General features: G+C 49.6%; 1 protein-coding gene across 5 annotated transcripts in view; it reads right to left on the reverse strand.

The window, feature by feature from the left end:
- Positions 1–13426: 13426 nt before the first annotated feature.
- Positions 13427–16472, reverse strand: part of zbtb35 (zinc finger and BTB domain containing 35) — a 73724-nt gene continuing 70678 nt past the window's right edge. For all 5 annotated transcript variants that reach the window (XM_085969908.1, XM_085969580.1, XM_085969750.1 and 2 more), the window contains 2 exons: positions 14936–15066; positions 13427–13801 (listed from right to left, as the gene is read on the reverse strand). In XM_085969908.1, coding sequence (XP_085826034.1) covers positions 13547–13801; positions 14936–15066 — 386 coding nt within the window. In that variant the 3' untranslated portion in view covers positions 13427–13546. The remainder of the gene's footprint in view (positions 13802–14935; positions 15067–16472) is intronic.

The following is a 16472-nucleotide window of genomic DNA, read 5'->3' on the forward strand; positions in this document are numbered from 1 at the left end:
TTGCGGTCAGCGGAGGGGAGGGGCCCTTTAAAATCGACGCTCAGGCGTTCGAAGGGGCGGGTGGCCTTGATCAGGCTTGCTCTGTCCGGCCTATAGAAGTGCGGTTTGCACTCGGCGCAGATTTGGCAGCTCTTGGTCATGGTCCTGACCTCCTCGATGGAGTAGGGCAGGTTACGGGATTTGATAAAATGGAAAAACCTGGTGACCCCCGGGTGGCAGAGGTCATTGTGGAGGGAATGCAGCCTATCACTCTGCGCGTTGGCGCATGTACCACGTGATAGGGCATCTGGGGGCTCATTGAGTTTCCCTGGCCGATACAAGATATCATAATTGTAGGTGGAGAGTTCGATTCTCCACCTCAAGATCTTGTCGTTCTTGATTTTACCCCTCTGCTTATTATTAAACATAAAAGCTACTGAACGCTGGTCAGTGAGCAGGGTAAATCGTTTCCCGGCCAGGTAATGCCTCCAGTGACGCACCGCTTCTACAATAGCCTGGGCCTCCTTTTCGACGGAGGAGTGTCTCGTCTCGGGGCCCTGGAGGGTCCTTGAGAAAAAGGCCACGGGTCTGCCCGCCTGGTTAAGGGTCGCGGCTAGGGCGAAGTCGGAGGCATCGCTCTCCACTTGGAAGGGGATGGACTCATCCACCGCGTGCATTGCGGCCTTCGCGATATCGTTCTTGATAAGAGTGAAGGCTGCACACGCCTCTGGTGTCAGGGGGAAGGAGGTGGCTTTGATGAGGGGCCTGGCTTTGTCTGCATAGAGGGGCACCCACTGGGCGTAGTAGGAGAAAAACCCCAGGCATCTCTTCAGTGCTTTTTGGCAGTGGGGAAGGGGTAGCTCCATTAGGGGGCGCATTCTGTCGGGGTCGGGCCCGATGACTCCGTTCTCCACCACGCAGCCGAGGATGGCCAGGCGCTTGGTGTGAAACATACATTTTTCCTTATTGTACGTTAGGTTCAGCCGTTGGGCCGTACGGAGGAAATTTGCTAGATTAACGTCGTGGTCCTGCTGGTCGTGGCCGCAGATGGTGACGTTATCCAAATAGGGGAAGGTTGCCCGCAGCGCGTTCTGGTCAACCATTCGGTCCATCTCCCTTTGGAAGACCGAAACCCCGTTGGTGACGCCGAAGGGGACCCTAAGGAAGTGGTAGAGGCGGCCGTTTGCCTCGAAGGCAGTATACTGGCGGTCCTCATGGCGGATGGGCAGCTGGTGGTACGCTGACTTAAGGTCGATGGTGGAGAATACTTTGTATTGCGCAATCTGATTGACCATATCAGATATGCGAGGGAGGGGGTACGCGTCCAGCTGGGTGTACCGGTTTATGGTTTGGCTGTAGTCGATTACCATGCGGCGTTTTGCAGTGGTTTTAACGACTACAACCTGGGCTCGCCAGGGGCTAGTGCTACCTTCGATAATGCCCTCCTTCAAGAGCCGCTCCACCTCAGAGCTGATAAAAGCTCTGTCCCCGGCACTGTACCGCCTGCTTTTGGTAGCGATGGGTTTACAGTCGCGGGTGAGGTTAGCGAACAGGGGAGGGGGGGGGACTTTTAATGTGGAAAGGCTGCAGGTGGTTTGCAGCGGGCGATTTAAAAGTTGTTGGTTGCAGACTGTGAATGGGGGGAGGGGTCCACCGTATGCTAGTGTGACACTCTTAAGGTGGCACTGAAAATCCAACCCTAGCAGGACGGCAGCGCAAAGACGGGGCAGGACTAGCAGTTTAAATTTTTTATATTCAGTGCCCCCTACTGACAGGGTCACCACACAGTAGCCGCTGATGTCCATTGACTGGGACTTGGACGCCATAGAAATGCGATGGTGCGTTGGCAGAATCGTGAGGGAGTGGCTACGTACCGTGTCGGGGTGGACGAAACTCTCTGTGCTCCCGCTGTCGATCAGGCAACTGGTGGCGCGGCCGTTTACCGCGATATCCATCATGGAGCTGGATAGATGGTGAGGGAGGGCTTGATCCAGTGTCACGGAGGCCAGTATGTGGCTTAGTGAGTCACTATAGTCATCCGCCGAGACGGTGGTCGGTTCCGGTGACGAAATGGCGGTTGAGTGCGTTGGATACGATGGCGGCGGATGCCATGCGGCCGGGGGTACACAAAATGGCGGATAAGATGGCTGCTCCCACGGCCCGCACGCTGCGCTGCTGGCTGGCTTCCCCTTGCAGGCGTTAGCGTAATGGCCTTTCTTCCCGCAGCCCGAGCAGGTAGCTGTCTTAGCTGGGCAGTGCGCTCTGGGATGTTTTAACTGGCCACAGAAATAGCATTTTTGGGCCTGGTTACTGGGCATCGAAGCAGTTCTTACCGGAGGCTGCTGTCTCGGTTGGGTCGCTGCAGCGGTTGGTGCCGGGGGCGGCGGTCCCGTGTCCCACGGTTTCGATTGCCATGTCTCGGCGCCGTTACGGGGGTATGCCTCGAGGTTTCGGTGGGCCTCCTCTAACGAGAGCGCAAGGGCAATGGCCGTCTTCAGGTCGGGTTCCTTGCTTTCTAGCAGTCTCTGCCGGGTGTGGTCTGACTGGAGGCCCCTGATGAAGGCATCACAGGCGAGTCCCTGCGCGTGCTCCACAGCCGTTACCGCTTTACAATCGCAGTCTCTGCAGAGTGCCAGTAGCGCCCGTGCAAATGCCCCTACCGATTCTCCCGGTTGCTGCCTGCGGGATCCCAAGAGGTGTCGGGCGTAAATTGTGTTCACTGGGCGCGTATATTGCCCTTTTAGTAGCTCGAGGGCCGCCACGTACGTATTAGAGTCCCGGATTAGCATATATACTTGATGGCTCACCTGGGCGGTCAAAATTTTCAGTTTGTGATCCTCCTCTGTAACCTGTGAGATTGCGAGGAAGGATTCAAAGCAGCTCAGCCAGTGTTCAAACTTGGCTGATGCACCCACATCTTGAGGGTCGAGGTCCAGGCGTGGTGGTCTGAGGGCTCTCAGCAATGTCTGCTGTATCCGTTGCTGTTGTTGCTCCTCAGGTGTCGCCATTTAACTTTTAGCTAATAAAATTGATACGCTTATCAATTACTTCATAAAAGGTGATGAGTCGAAGAAGAGATGATGAGTCGAAAGAAGAGATGAATAAGGCTTTTATTAGCTAAGAAGAGACCATGCTTCTTCGTGAGTGACTGAACAAGTCTGAACGAAACCCACACAGTGGTGGGTGGAGTCAGCTGAGGCATGCCTCCATACACAGCGCCACCCAGAGGTGGCAATATACAATACAGTGGTTTACCACACAGGGGAGAGGGGTTTAAGAAGACAATTTGCAGTAGAGAAAAGGAGCCGGGGGTTACCGTTGCATTCCAGAATGATCCTGGAATAATGAGCAGACGAGAGCAGGACCCGATAGTACTTTATGTGGTCCAGCCCGAATGGCTAAACCAGTTGTCCGCCATATCCATTGAAGTCTGTGTCCCTTGGACTTAAGGGAGCGGAGATGAGGGCCGTACCAGGGGAACGGCCAGGGTGAGTGAGAGCAAGGATTTTAATGGGGACTAGAGCATCAAAGCTGGAGGCGAGGGTATGGTTGAGCAGATCGGGGCTGCAGAAATGTCATGGTGAATGGAGGGCCAAAGGCTAGACAGTTGGGATATTGAACATGCAGTTGTAAGTGAATTGCGAGAGAGTTTATTCCAGGCCGGACACAGAAGGAAGTAGGGTTGGGAGGGGGCAGAGCGATACAAGGAAATGGTCAGAGGTGGCTGTGGCTGAGCCAGGTTTAAAAAAGCACGAAAGCTTCCAGTAGCATCCAGTCAGCTGCGGTAAACAACTCCAGGACCCGGTGACGTCACAGGACAGCAGGTTGGTGATTGGCTGGTGAATAATACATGTTTTTGCTTCATAAGCTAGGGGAGTGGTGTAAACTAGAAATTAAACCAATAACTAATACTTTATTAAATTAATAATTTAAACTAGCTAAATTAATCATAGAATTAATTAGTTAAAAAAAAATTAAAAATAAACCAAATGAATTAATTACATAAAACTTCAATTAATTACATATATAAAACAAGGTTAGATAGAGATGGCAGTGCAAGAGGTGTGCCGCAACTGCAGCATGTGGGATTTTGTGGAGAGCAGCATGAGCCCAGGCAACCACATCTGCAGCAAGTGCCTGCAACTCCAGGAACATCGGCTCAGAGATGCTGAGCTGGAGTCTGAAGTGCAGACGTTGCGATGTATCTTCAGCTGCTTCATCAATGACCTTCCCTCCAACATAAGGTCAGAAATGGGGATGTTCGCTGATGACTGCACAGTGTTCAGCGCCATTCACAACTCCTCAGATAATGAAGCAGTCCATGCCCGCATGCAACAAGACCTGGACGACGTTCAAGTTTGGGCTGATAAGTGGCAGGTAACATTCGCGCTACAGAAGTGCCAGGCAATGACTATCTCCAACAAGCGAGAGTCTAACCACCTCCCCTTGACATTCAATGGCATTACCATCGCCGAATCTCTCACTATCAACATCCTGGGGGTCACCATTAACCAGAAATTTAACTGGACCAGCCACATAAATACTGTGGCAACAAGAGCAGGTCAGAGGCTAGGTATTCTGCGGCAAGTGTCTCATCTCCTGTATCCCCAAAGCTTTTCCACCATCTACAAGGCACAAGTAAGGAGTCTGATGGAATACTTTCCACTTACCTGGATGAGTGCAGCTCCAACAACACAAGATCGACACCATCCAGGACAAAGCAGCTCGCTTGATTGGCACCCCATCCACCACCTTAAACATTCACCCCCTCCACCACTGGCGTACCGTGGCTGCAGTGTGTACCATCTACAAGATGCACTGCAGCAACTCACCAAGGCTTCTTCGGCAGCACCTCCCAAACCCGCGTCCTCTTACACCTAGAAGGACAAGGGCAGCAGGCGCATGGGAATACCGCCATCTCCAAGTTCCCCTCCAAGTCACACACCATCCTGACTTGGAAATATATCGCCGATCCTTCATTGTCGCTGGGTCAAAATCCTGGAACTCCCTACCTAACAGCACTGTGGGAGTACCTTCACCACACGGACTGCAGCGGTTCAAGAAGGCAGCTCACCACCACCTTCTCAAGGGTAACTAGGGATGGGCAATAAATGCTGGCATTGCCCTGATCCCATAAACAAAGTTTAAAAAAAGCCAGGGAGGGGGAGAGTTACCTGGACATTTTGACCCAGGAGGCAGTCACACCCCTTGACGTAAGAAAACTACTAGGCACTTGGTCTAAGCATTAAACAAAGCTTTAATCAACTGTTTTACAACATGGAGGTCTAGTTGTGTCCTTCACTAGTTCCTGTTAAGAATGTCCTGCGCAAGCTGGGCCCGTGCCCGAGTATTTATACTCTCCTTGGACAGCGCCACCCGCGGGCTGCTCGGTATTATTTCATAAGTCTTTCTTTCATGAATGATTGATTCATGTCAGGTTAGGTCAGTGGTTTAGATTTGGTTAGTGGTCAGGGACAGGTGGATGCGACTGCAAGTCAGGCAGACCAGGGGACTGCAGATGCAGTGCTGGGGAGGAGCCTCAGCCTTTGACATTGTCCAACAGGTGCTTGCTACCGGTGTGGATGAGAACAAAGACTGCAGGGAGGATGGGAAAATTGACCACAACACCATGGTGCAGGAGGGCATTCAAGTGGGGGGAGCGAAAAGAAATGTGGTATAGTCAGAGGGACAGATATTGTTCTCTGCGGCCGCAACCGGAAGTCCTGAAGCCTGCGTTGCCTGCCCAATGCCAGGGTTAAGGACATCTCCTCGTGGCTGGAGAATAACTTGGAGCAGGAGGTGGAGGATCCTTCTAAAAAGCAGAACCTCTGTGGATTACTATCTGAGCCATGACCAAATTGGCATAGAGACAAACAAAGGTTTAAATGCGTGGCTCAAAGACTGGTGTGGGAGGCAGGGGGTTTCAACTCATGGGGCACTGGCACCAGTACTGGGGAAAGAGGGAGCTGTTCCGTTGGGCGGACTCCAGTTAAACCTGGCAGTGTCCTGGCGAATCGAATAACTAGGGTGGTAGATAGGGCTTCAAACCAATAAGGGGGAGGGAGGGTTCAGGTAAGGGTAAATTTGCAAGTCTGAGTAGGAAAGTCAAGGCAGTAGAGCAGAGTAGCGATTTGGGTAAAATCAAACAGATTGAGTCAGAAAGGGGCACAGCATTTAACAGGGCACTAAGGCCACATCAGGGGAAAATAGTAAGAAGTTCAAATTAAAGGTGCTATATCTGAATGCATGAAGCATTCGTAACAAGATAGATGAACTAATGGCACAAATAGAGATAAATGGGTTTGATCTAGTAGCCATTACTGAGACGTGGTTGCAGGGTGACCAATGTTGGGAACTAAATATTCCAGGGTACTTGACTTTTAGAAGGATAAGCAAAATGGAAAAGGAGCTGGGTTAGCCCTGATAATAAAGGATGAGCTAAAGGCAGTAGTGGGAAAGGATATTAGCACCACCCAATGATTCTACACCCTGATTTTCTGGGCTAAGAAATAACACAGATGCGATGGGCCAAATGGCCTCCTTCTGTGCCATTCATTTCTATGATTCTATGAACAAAGGACGGTAAACACTGGTGGGAGTAGTTTATAGACCCCGAACAGTAGTTATACAATTGGACAGAGTATAAATTAGGAAATTGGAGGAGCATGTAACAAGGATAATGCAATAATCGTGGGGGACTTAAATCTTCATGTAGACTGGGCAAACCAAATTGGCAAAAGTAGCTTGGAGGACGAGTTCATGGAACGCATCGAGACAGTTTTCAAGAATATGTTGAGGAACCAACCAGGGAACAGGCTATTTCAGATCTTGTATTGTGTAATGAGACAGGGTTAATTAGTAATCTTACAGTAAAGGATCCTCTGGGGAGAGTGATCATAATATGATAGAACTGAGTTTGAGAACGATGTGGTTAAGCCGAAACTAGGGTCTTAAATTTAAACAAAACCAATTAGGTAGGTATGGGGGCGAGTTGGCTAAGGTAGATTAGGAAATTAGTTTAAAAGATATGACAGTAGATAACCAATGGCAAACATTTAAAGAAATAATTCATAATTCTTAGCAAGTATACATTGCCTTGAGGAATTAAAAACTCCACTGGAAAAATGGTCCAACCGTAGCTAACTCGAGAAAGGACAGCAAATGCTGGAAACACTCAGCAGGCCAGGCAGTTCTGTTGATAGTTCAGATTTCCAGCATCCGCAGTATTTTGCTATTGTAGACAAAGGACAGTACGAGATTAAAAGAAGAGGCTTACAATGTTGCCAAAAAGAGTTGTAAGCCTGAAGATTGGGAGGATTTAAAAAATCAGCAAAGAATGACCAAGAAATTGATAGAGGGAGAAAATAGAATGAGAGTAAACTATCAAGAAATATAAAAACAGATTGTAAGAGCTTCTACAAGTATGTATAAAGGAAGAGAGTAGCAAAAGCCCATTTATCTCTATCTGTGCCATTAGTTTATCTATCTTGTTACGAACATTTCGTGCAATTGGATATAGCACCGTTAATTTGAACTTCTTACTATTTTTCCCTGATATGGCCTTAGTCGCTAATGCCCTAGAGGCTGAGACAGGATAAATTATAATGGGGAATAAGGAAATGGCAGAGACGTTAAACAAATATTTTGTATCCGTCTTCACTGTAGAAGACACAAAAATATACTGGAAATAGTGAGGAACCAAGGGTCTCATGAGAGTGAGAATCTTAAAGTAATTCATATTAGCAAAGAAAAAGTACTGCAGAAATTAAAAGGGACTAAAAGCCAACAAATCCCCTGAACCTGATGGCCTACATCCTAGGGTTCTAAAAGAGATGACTGCAGAGATAGTGGATGCATTGGTTGTAATCTTCCAAAATTCCTGAGATTCTAGAACGGTCCCAGCGGATTGGAAGGTAGCAAATGTAACCCCGCTATTCAAGAAAGGAGGGAGAGAGAGAGAAAAAAGGGAACTACAGACCAGTTAGCCTGACATCAGTAGTAGGGAAAATGCTATATCTGTTATTATGGACATGGTAACATGTCACTTAGAATATTATGTCATGATTACACAGAGTCAACATGGTTATATGAAAGGGAAATCATATTTGACAAATCTAATAAGAGTTTTCTGACGGTGTAACTATCAAGGTAGATAAGGGGGAACCTGTGGATGTAGTATATTTGGATTTTCAGAAGGCATTCAGTAAGGTGCCACAAAAGATGTCGTTACACTAGATTAGGGCTCATGGGATTTGGGGTAATATATTAGCATGGATTGAGGATTGGTTAACGGACAGAAGAGAGTACGAATAAACAGGTTATTTTTGGGTTGGCAGGGTGTAACTAGTGGAATGCCGCAAATTTCAGTGCTTGGGCCTCAGCTATTTACAATCTGTATCAATGATTTAGATAATGGGGCCGAGTATAATGTATGCAAGTTTGTTACGATACAAAGCTAGGTGGGAACGTAAGCTGTGAGGAGGACGCAAAGGGAAATAGACCGGTTAAGTGATTGGGAAAGAAGGTGGCAGATGGAGTATATTGCAAGGGGGTTGGAGTATAAGAGTAAGGAAGTCTTTCTACAATTGTACAGGACCTTGGTGAGACCACACCTGGGGCAGGATTTTCATTGGGCCGTGGAATCGGGATTGGAGGCATGTGGGGGGTTAAAAATCCCCAAATCAGGGGTCCCGACCCCATCCCGCCTCCATGCCAGTTTCAAAGGAGGCCCGCACTGGGACTCGCCTACCCGAGGCTAGAAGGGATTAGTGCCAATTAACTGCCTGTTAACAGGTAGTTAACAGACAGTTTTTAGCCTAATCCCTATTTTTAATGCTGAAGTGTGGGATTCCCGACGGCTCCAAACCACGCCAAGTTAGCGAGGCGGGCCGTCGGGTTGAAGGACTTGGAGGGGTCGAGATGTTGGTGTTCAAGTGAGTAATGTGTGCATGAGTGCAAAGGTAAGAAGTGTGTTTGGTGTGTTTAAAGAAATTTAAATTACCTTTTCTTATCTTTACAGCCTTCCTTCCTTTAGGTCTCAGGAGTCCCTCACCTCACCGGCACAGAAAGCAGAATGGCTGTGAACTGTCAAAAGTGACAGCCTTCAGCTTTCTGTGCAGGAGAGATTTCTAACTGAGTCTGTGGAGAAGGACTCAGGTTAGAAGTAAGACTGTCAGTGTTTGACAGCTTCAAACAGCTGTGAAACACTGATATTTCATCTGTCAAAACCTCTTGACATATGAAATTTCAGTCTGTGACGTCACCTGTTGCCAGGTGGCCCTTAATTGGCCTGCTGAGCCCGCTGGGCGGGCTCAACAAGGTCAATCAAGTTAAAATTGTGTGGATTGGCCACATCTCGATGGAGGCGGGACTACAACCCCGAAAGTTGTAGTCCCGCCTCCTACCCGACTCCTGAATGAAAATCCAGTCTCTGGAGTACTGTGCAATTTTGATCTCCTTATCTAAGGAAGGATATACTTGCCTTAGAGGGGGTGCAACGAAGGTTCACTAGATTGATTCCTGGGATGAGAGGGCTGTCCTATGAGGAGAGATTGTGTAGAATGGGCCGATACTCTCTGGAGTTTAGAAGAATGAGAGGTGATCTCATTGAAACATACAAGATTCTGAAGGGGATTGACAGGGTAGATGCTGAGAGGTTGTTTCCCCGGCTGGAGTGTCTAGAACCAGGGGGCATAGTCTCAGGATAAGGGGTCGGCCATTTAAGACTGAGATGAGGAGGAATTTCTTCACTCAGAGGGTTGTGAATCTTTGGAATTCTCTGCCCCAGAGGGCTGTGAATGCAGAGTCTTTGAGTACATTCAAGCCTCAGATCGCTAGATTTTTGGACTCATGGGGAATCAAAAGATATGGAGAACGGGTTGGAAAGTGGAGTTGAGGTCGATGATCAGCCATGATCTTATTGAATGGCTCGAAGGGAAGTATGGCCTACTCCTATTTCTTATGACAGTTAGAGGAGCTTTACTCTGTATCTAACCCGTGCTGTACCTGCCCTGGGAGTGTTTGATGGGACAGTGTAGAGGGAGCTTTACTCTGTATCTAACCCGTGCTGTACCTGCCCTGGGAGTGTTTGATGCGACAGTGTAGAGGGAGCTTACTCTGGATCTAACCCGTGCTGTACCTGCCCTGGGAGTGTTTGATGGGACAGTGTAGAGGGAGCTTTACTCTGTATCTAACCCGTGCTGTACCTGCCCTGGGAGTGTTTGATGGGACAGTGCAGAGGGAGCTTTACTCTGTATCTAACCTGTGCTGTACCTGCCCTGGGAGTGTTTGATGGGACAGTGTAGAGGGAGCTTTACTCTGTATCTAACCTGTGCTGTACCTGCCCTGGGAGTGTTTGATGGGACAGTGTAGAGGGAGCTTTACTCTGTATCTAACCCGTGCTGTACCTGCCCTGGGAGTGTTTGATGGGACAGTGCAGAGGGAGCTTTACTCTGTATCTAACCTGTGCTGTACCTGCCCTGGGAGTGTTTGATGGGACAGTGTAGAGGGAGCTTTACTCTGTATCTAACCTGTGCTGTACCTGCCCTGGGAGTGTTTGATGGGACAGTGTAGAGGGAGCTTTACTCTGTATCTAACCCGTGCTGTACCTGCCCTGGGAGTGTTTGATGGGACAGTGCAGAGGGAGCTTTACTCTGTATCTAACCTGTGCTGTACCTGCCCTGGGAGTGTTTGATGGGACACTGTAGAGGGAGCTTTACTCTGGATCTAACCCGTGCTGTACCTGCCCTGGGAGTGTTTGATGGGACAGTGTAGATAGAGCTTTACTCTGTATCTAACCTGTGCTGTACCTGCCCTGGGAGTGTTTGATGGGGACAGTGTAGAGGGAGTTTTACTCTGTATCTAACCCGTGCTGTACCTGCCCTGGGAGTGTTTGATGGGACAGTGTAAAGGGAGCTTTACTCTGTATCTAACCCGTGCTGTACCTGCCCTGGGGGTACTGGGTGCAGTAAGTGGTAAATGATATGTTCCCCAGCACTGACATTCTTCACCCTGATGAGCTTAAATCAGTAAAGAGTTTGACACATCAGTAAAATTAGGTGGCAGGATACATCAAAAACAGACGGTATACGGCACATACGAACTCAATGACCACACTCATGCACTTTCTAGAAGCCTCCCAAATCCGTGCCCATCTTTCCAGGAACTCCATGTTTGAATCACTTCACAGTACTGAAACGGCACTTATCATCGTCACAAATGACATCTTATGTGACTGTGGAAAAGGTAAACTATCCCTTCTCGTCTTTCTTGACTTGTCTGCAGCTTTTGACACGGTTGACCACTCCATCCTTCTCCAACGCCTCTCCACCGTCGTCCAGCTGGGCGGGACTGCACTCGCCTGGTTCCATTCTTATCTATCTAATCGTAGCCAGAGAATCACCTGCAACGGCTTCTCTTCCCACTCACGCATCGTTACCTCTGGTGTCCCCCAAGGATCTATCCTTGGCCCCCTCCTATTTCTCATCTACATGTTGCCCCTTGACGACACCATCCGAAAACACAGCGTCAGTGACACCCAGCTCTACCTCACCATCACTTCTCTCGACCCCCCCACTGTCTCTAAACTGGGTGAGTAGAAATTTCCTTCAGCTAAACATTGGGAAGACCGAAGCCATTGTCTTCGTCCCGCCACAAACTCCGTTCCCTAGCCACTGACTCCATCGCTCTCCCTAGCATCTGTCTGAGGCTGAACCACACTGTTCGCAACCTTGGTGTCATATTTAACGGTGAAATGAGCTTCCGACCACATATCTACGTCATTACCAAGACCGCCTATTCCCACCTCCGTGACATCACCCGACTCCGCCCCTGCCTCAGCTCATTTGCTGCTGAAACCCTCATTCATGCCTTTGTTACCACCAGACTTGACTATTCCAACGCACTCCTGGCTGGCCTCCCATATTCCACCCTCCGTAAACTTGAGGTGATCCAAAACTCTGCTGCCCTGTGTCCTAACTCGCACCAAGTCCCGTTCACCCATCACCCTCTGTGCTCGCTGACCTACATTGGCTCCCGGTTAAGCAACACCTCAATTGTAAAATTCTCATCCTTGTTTTCAAATCCCTCCATGGCCTTGCCCCTCCCTATCTCTGTAACCTCCTCCAGCCCTACAACCCTCCAAGATATCTGCACTCCTCAAATTCTGGCCTCTTGAGTATCCCCGATTTTAATCGCTCCACCATTGGTGGCCGTGCCTTCAGCTGCCTAGGCCCTTTGGAATTCCCTGGCTAAACCTCTCCGCCTTTCTACCGCTCTTTCCACCATTAAGACGCACCTTAAAACCTACCTCTTTGATCAAGCTTTTGGTCATCTCTCCTAATATCTCATGTGGCTCGGTGTCAAATTTTGTTTTAGAGCGCTCCAGTGAAGTGCCTTGGGACGTTTTACTACATTGAAGGCGCTATATAAATACAAGTTGTTGTTGTTATTTGGAGTCACTGGATAGAGATCAGGAGTAAGAACCCTGACTGATCTTGTCCTTTTCTAGTGCAGGGGGAGCCGAGACCAATTGCAGCATCCCTAACCCAGCCATGGCTGAGAGCCCCACAGAGCTGGGACCTTCCTGGTCTGTTAGTCACCAGCTAAGTCATCGGGTGGCGGGCGAGGAAAAAGTGGGTGCAGGCAGCGATGTAAAATGACGTTAATGAAAGACGACATATGTGGTGTCTCCAGAATCAGCCACTGTTTTATTAACAGGCCTGTAAAATGGATTTAATTGCTGTGCATTCATTGTGAACATTTACAGAAGTCAAGTGGAGCTGGGTGACTGGAACAACTCCAGGATGTGTGGGTTCCTGTCCGCTTCGCATCCAACATCCCCCATAAAAAAGGTCCAGCGGACCAGCACTTTCTGGCAGGCCAGCCAGACAGCACCAGCTACGTATAAAACACGGACTATCGACGTCAACAGTGACAAAGACCTCAGGTACGCGTACGACCGTGAACTCGAGTCCTAACTGCGATGGGGGGGCGTGGGCATGGGCGGGGGCGTTCCAGCGGTAGTGCCACGTGCGTAATCCACGGTGCGTCCATTGCTGCTCCTCTGCGACTTGCAAAGCCAGAGGGCCGGAACTTTCAGCCAGTGGCGGAAAGCGAGTTCCTGTCTCTTACGGCTCCCGATAAAACCCTGGGCCAGCGCATCCACGGACCAAATGATGGCAGCCTGGTTGGAGGGCGCGCCCTCAGCAACCTGCGGAGGTCCCGATGCTCTCGGGCAAGACTTTAATTCCACAGTCTTCAACTGCAATTCTATTTAAGTCGGGAGGTAAAAAAGAAATTGGCCATCGATCGTAAAAACTTAAAACATGAAAGTCCGACGGGGGTGGAAATGCGGCTGTCAAACGGTCTCCACGCTGGCACGGGTGCCGTCACGGCTGCTGTCTGTGTCCTTGTATTGTCCCGTTGCCGACCCCCACTCCCCACCCCCGCCACCCCCTCCACCGTTGGTCAGCAAGTTCTCCTCGCACTTGCTTGCATTCGGCCGGTCAGGCGTGGAAGAATTTGATCTGGGCCTCAAACCGCCCTCCCCACCTTCGGTGGCGGTCACCTACACCGTCACCTGCTCGATGAGGGTCTCGCCCTCCATCTCCTCGGTGTCAATCATCTCCACGGGCACCATGATCTCCGTCACCTCGCCCACCTCCTGCTCAGCGGCGCCGTGGACCTCCTTGACGTGCTGCCGCAGCTCGCCAGCACGCATGAACCACATGTCGCAGACGGTGCAGTGGTTGGGCTTCTCGCCCGTGTGGACCGCCAGGTGGTTCTTGAACTGGTCCCAGCTGGGGAAGACACTGGAGCAAACCTGGGATTGAAAATAACAACACTGGGGTTAGTACAAGGCACAAGTCAGGCCAGAGGCCGGGAATTCTGCAGTGAGTGTCTCACCTCCTGACTCCCCAAAGCCTTTCCACCATCTACAAGGCACAAGTAAGGAGTGTGATGGAATACTCTCCACCTGCCTGGATGAGTGCAGCTCCAACAACACTCAAGAAGCTCGACACCATCCAGGACAAAGCAGCCCGCTTGACTGGCACCACCTTAAACATTCACTCCCTCCACCACCGGCGTACCGTGGCTGCAGTGTGTACCATCTACAAGATGCACTGCAGCAACTCGCCAAGGCTTCTTCGACAGCACCTCCCAAACCCTCAACCTCTTCCACCTAGAAGGACAAGGGCAGCAGGCGCATGGGAACACCACCGCCTCCAAGTCACACACTATCCAGACTTAGAAATATATCGCCGTTCCTTCAATGACGCTGGGTTAAAATCCTGGAACTCCCTCCCTAACAGCACTGTGGGAGTAGCTTCACCACACGGACTGCAGCGGTTCAAGAAGGCGGCTCACCACCACCTTCTCAAGGGCAATTAGAGAATGGGCAATAAATGCTGGCCTTGCCAGTGATGCCCACATCCTAGCAACAAATTTTAAAAGTTGTGGATCGGAATATGTGGGCAGTGATTTCCCAATACCCCTGATAGCATGCAAACGTAAAAATCACTCGACACCCTTCATCCTTGTTTTCAAATCCCTCCATGGCCTCACTCCTCTCTAGCTCCGTAACCTCCTCCAGCCCTACAGCGCTCCGAGATCTCTGTGCTCCTCCAATTCTGGTTTCTTGCGCATCTCCTGTTTTCATCGCTCCACCGCTGGCGGCAGTGCCTTCAGCTGCCTAGGCCCTAAACTCTGGAATTCCCTCCCTAAACCTCTCCGCCACTCTACCTCCTTTAAGATGATCCTTAAAACCTTTGACCAAGCTTTTGGTCCACTATCCCAATATCTCCTTATGTGGCCCAGTGTCAAATTTTGTTTGATAATCGCTCCAAAGTGAAGCACTTGGGACGTTTTACTACGTTAAAGGCGCTATACAAAAGTTGTTGTTGTTCACTCTGGCCTTCAGGGAAGCAAGTGGCCTGGGTGGCTCGGTGCACTGTACCTGACACTCGTACAGCTTCTTCCTTCCTTTCTTTGCGCCCATACCCGTACGGCACGCCACCAGGTGGCACTTCAGTGTGCTATTCCTGGCAAATCGCTCGTGGCAGTTCGGGCACTCAAAGGGTTTCTCACCTGGAGAAGGAAAAGAGTAGATTGTTCCATTTAATGTCCTGATACCCTCATTGCCGTAGTCCGGTCAAACATTCCATGTGTCATGCCCTCCCTCCCAAAATAAAATGTTTTATAAATTTTACACTGGTGGAAACAGAAATGACGCCAGCGAGTAACTCTACCCTCCTCTGAATGAGGATCAATCAGAAGCTAGTGACCCATCCTGATATCTCCTTCTTTGTCTACATTTCTTACAGTAAAAAAGAGACTTGCATTTTGAAGTGGAGTCACTGTTGTAATGTAGGAAACGCGGCAGCCAATTTTGCACACAGCAAGCTCCCACAAACAGCAATGTGATAATGACCAGATAATCTGTTTTAGTAATTGATGTAAGAAAACTACTAGGCACTTGGTCTGAGTATTAAACAAGGCTTTAATCAACTGTTTCACAACATGGAGATCTAGTTGTGTCCTTCACTAGTTCCTGTTAAAGAATGTCCCGAGCAAGCTGGGCCTGTGCCCGAGTATTTATACTCTCCCTGGACAGCGCCACCAGCAGGCCGCCCAGTATCATTTCATAAGTTATTTCCACATGAATGACAAGATTCATGTCAGTGATGTTGATTGAGGGATAAATATTGGCCAGGACACTGGGGAAAACTCCCCTGCTCTTCTTTGAAATAGTGCCATGGGATCTTTTACGTCCACCTGAGGGGGCAGACGGGGCCTCGGTTTACCTACGACAGTGCGGCGCTCCCTCAGCACTGCACGGGGAGTGTCGGCCTAGAGTGTTGTGCTCAAGTCTCTGGAGGGGGACTTGAACCCACAACCTTCTGACTCAGAGGCGAGAGTGCTGCCCACTGAGCCACGTTAGAACAGGGATTGCACTTTAAAAGTACATCATTGGCTGTAAAGCGCTTTGGGACATTCTGAAGTTATGAAAGGCGCCACAGAAATGCAAGTCTTTCTTTTCTTGGCTCGGTGTCGATTTGGGTTTGATAACGCTCCTCTGGAGCGCTTTAGCGCTATATAAATGCAAGCTGTTGTTGCTTCAATCGGAGGTCTCAGGAGCTTGGAGGATCGGAGAGGATCCCCGGAAGTTCCCATCATCTGATTCCAGCCCTCTGATGGCCCAATTTTCCAATATTTGTTGACTTACTACTGTGCTACTTCGGTTGCTGTACACAAAATAAAACATAAAATTCTGCAAAATCATCAGAGTGTTCCTTCTGGTGTCTAACATGGCCCTTTGGAAAGTAGCGTAGGAGATCCCCGGCAGCGGGTCAATATTTACAAAGGGTTCCCGGGAGTGGGTCAGTATTTGCAGAGGGTCCCTGGGAGCGTGTCAGTATTTACAGGAGGTCCCTGGGAGTGGGTCAGTATTTACAGGGTGTCCCCGGGAGTGGGTCAGTATTTACAGGGTGTCC

Source organism: Somniosus microcephalus, chromosome 1 (assembly GCF_052327205.1).
Source record: "Somniosus microcephalus isolate GS21.2 chromosome 1, FLI_Smic_1.0, whole genome shotgun sequence".
NCBI lineage: Eukaryota > Metazoa > Chordata > Chondrichthyes > Squaliformes > Somniosidae > Somniosus > Somniosus microcephalus.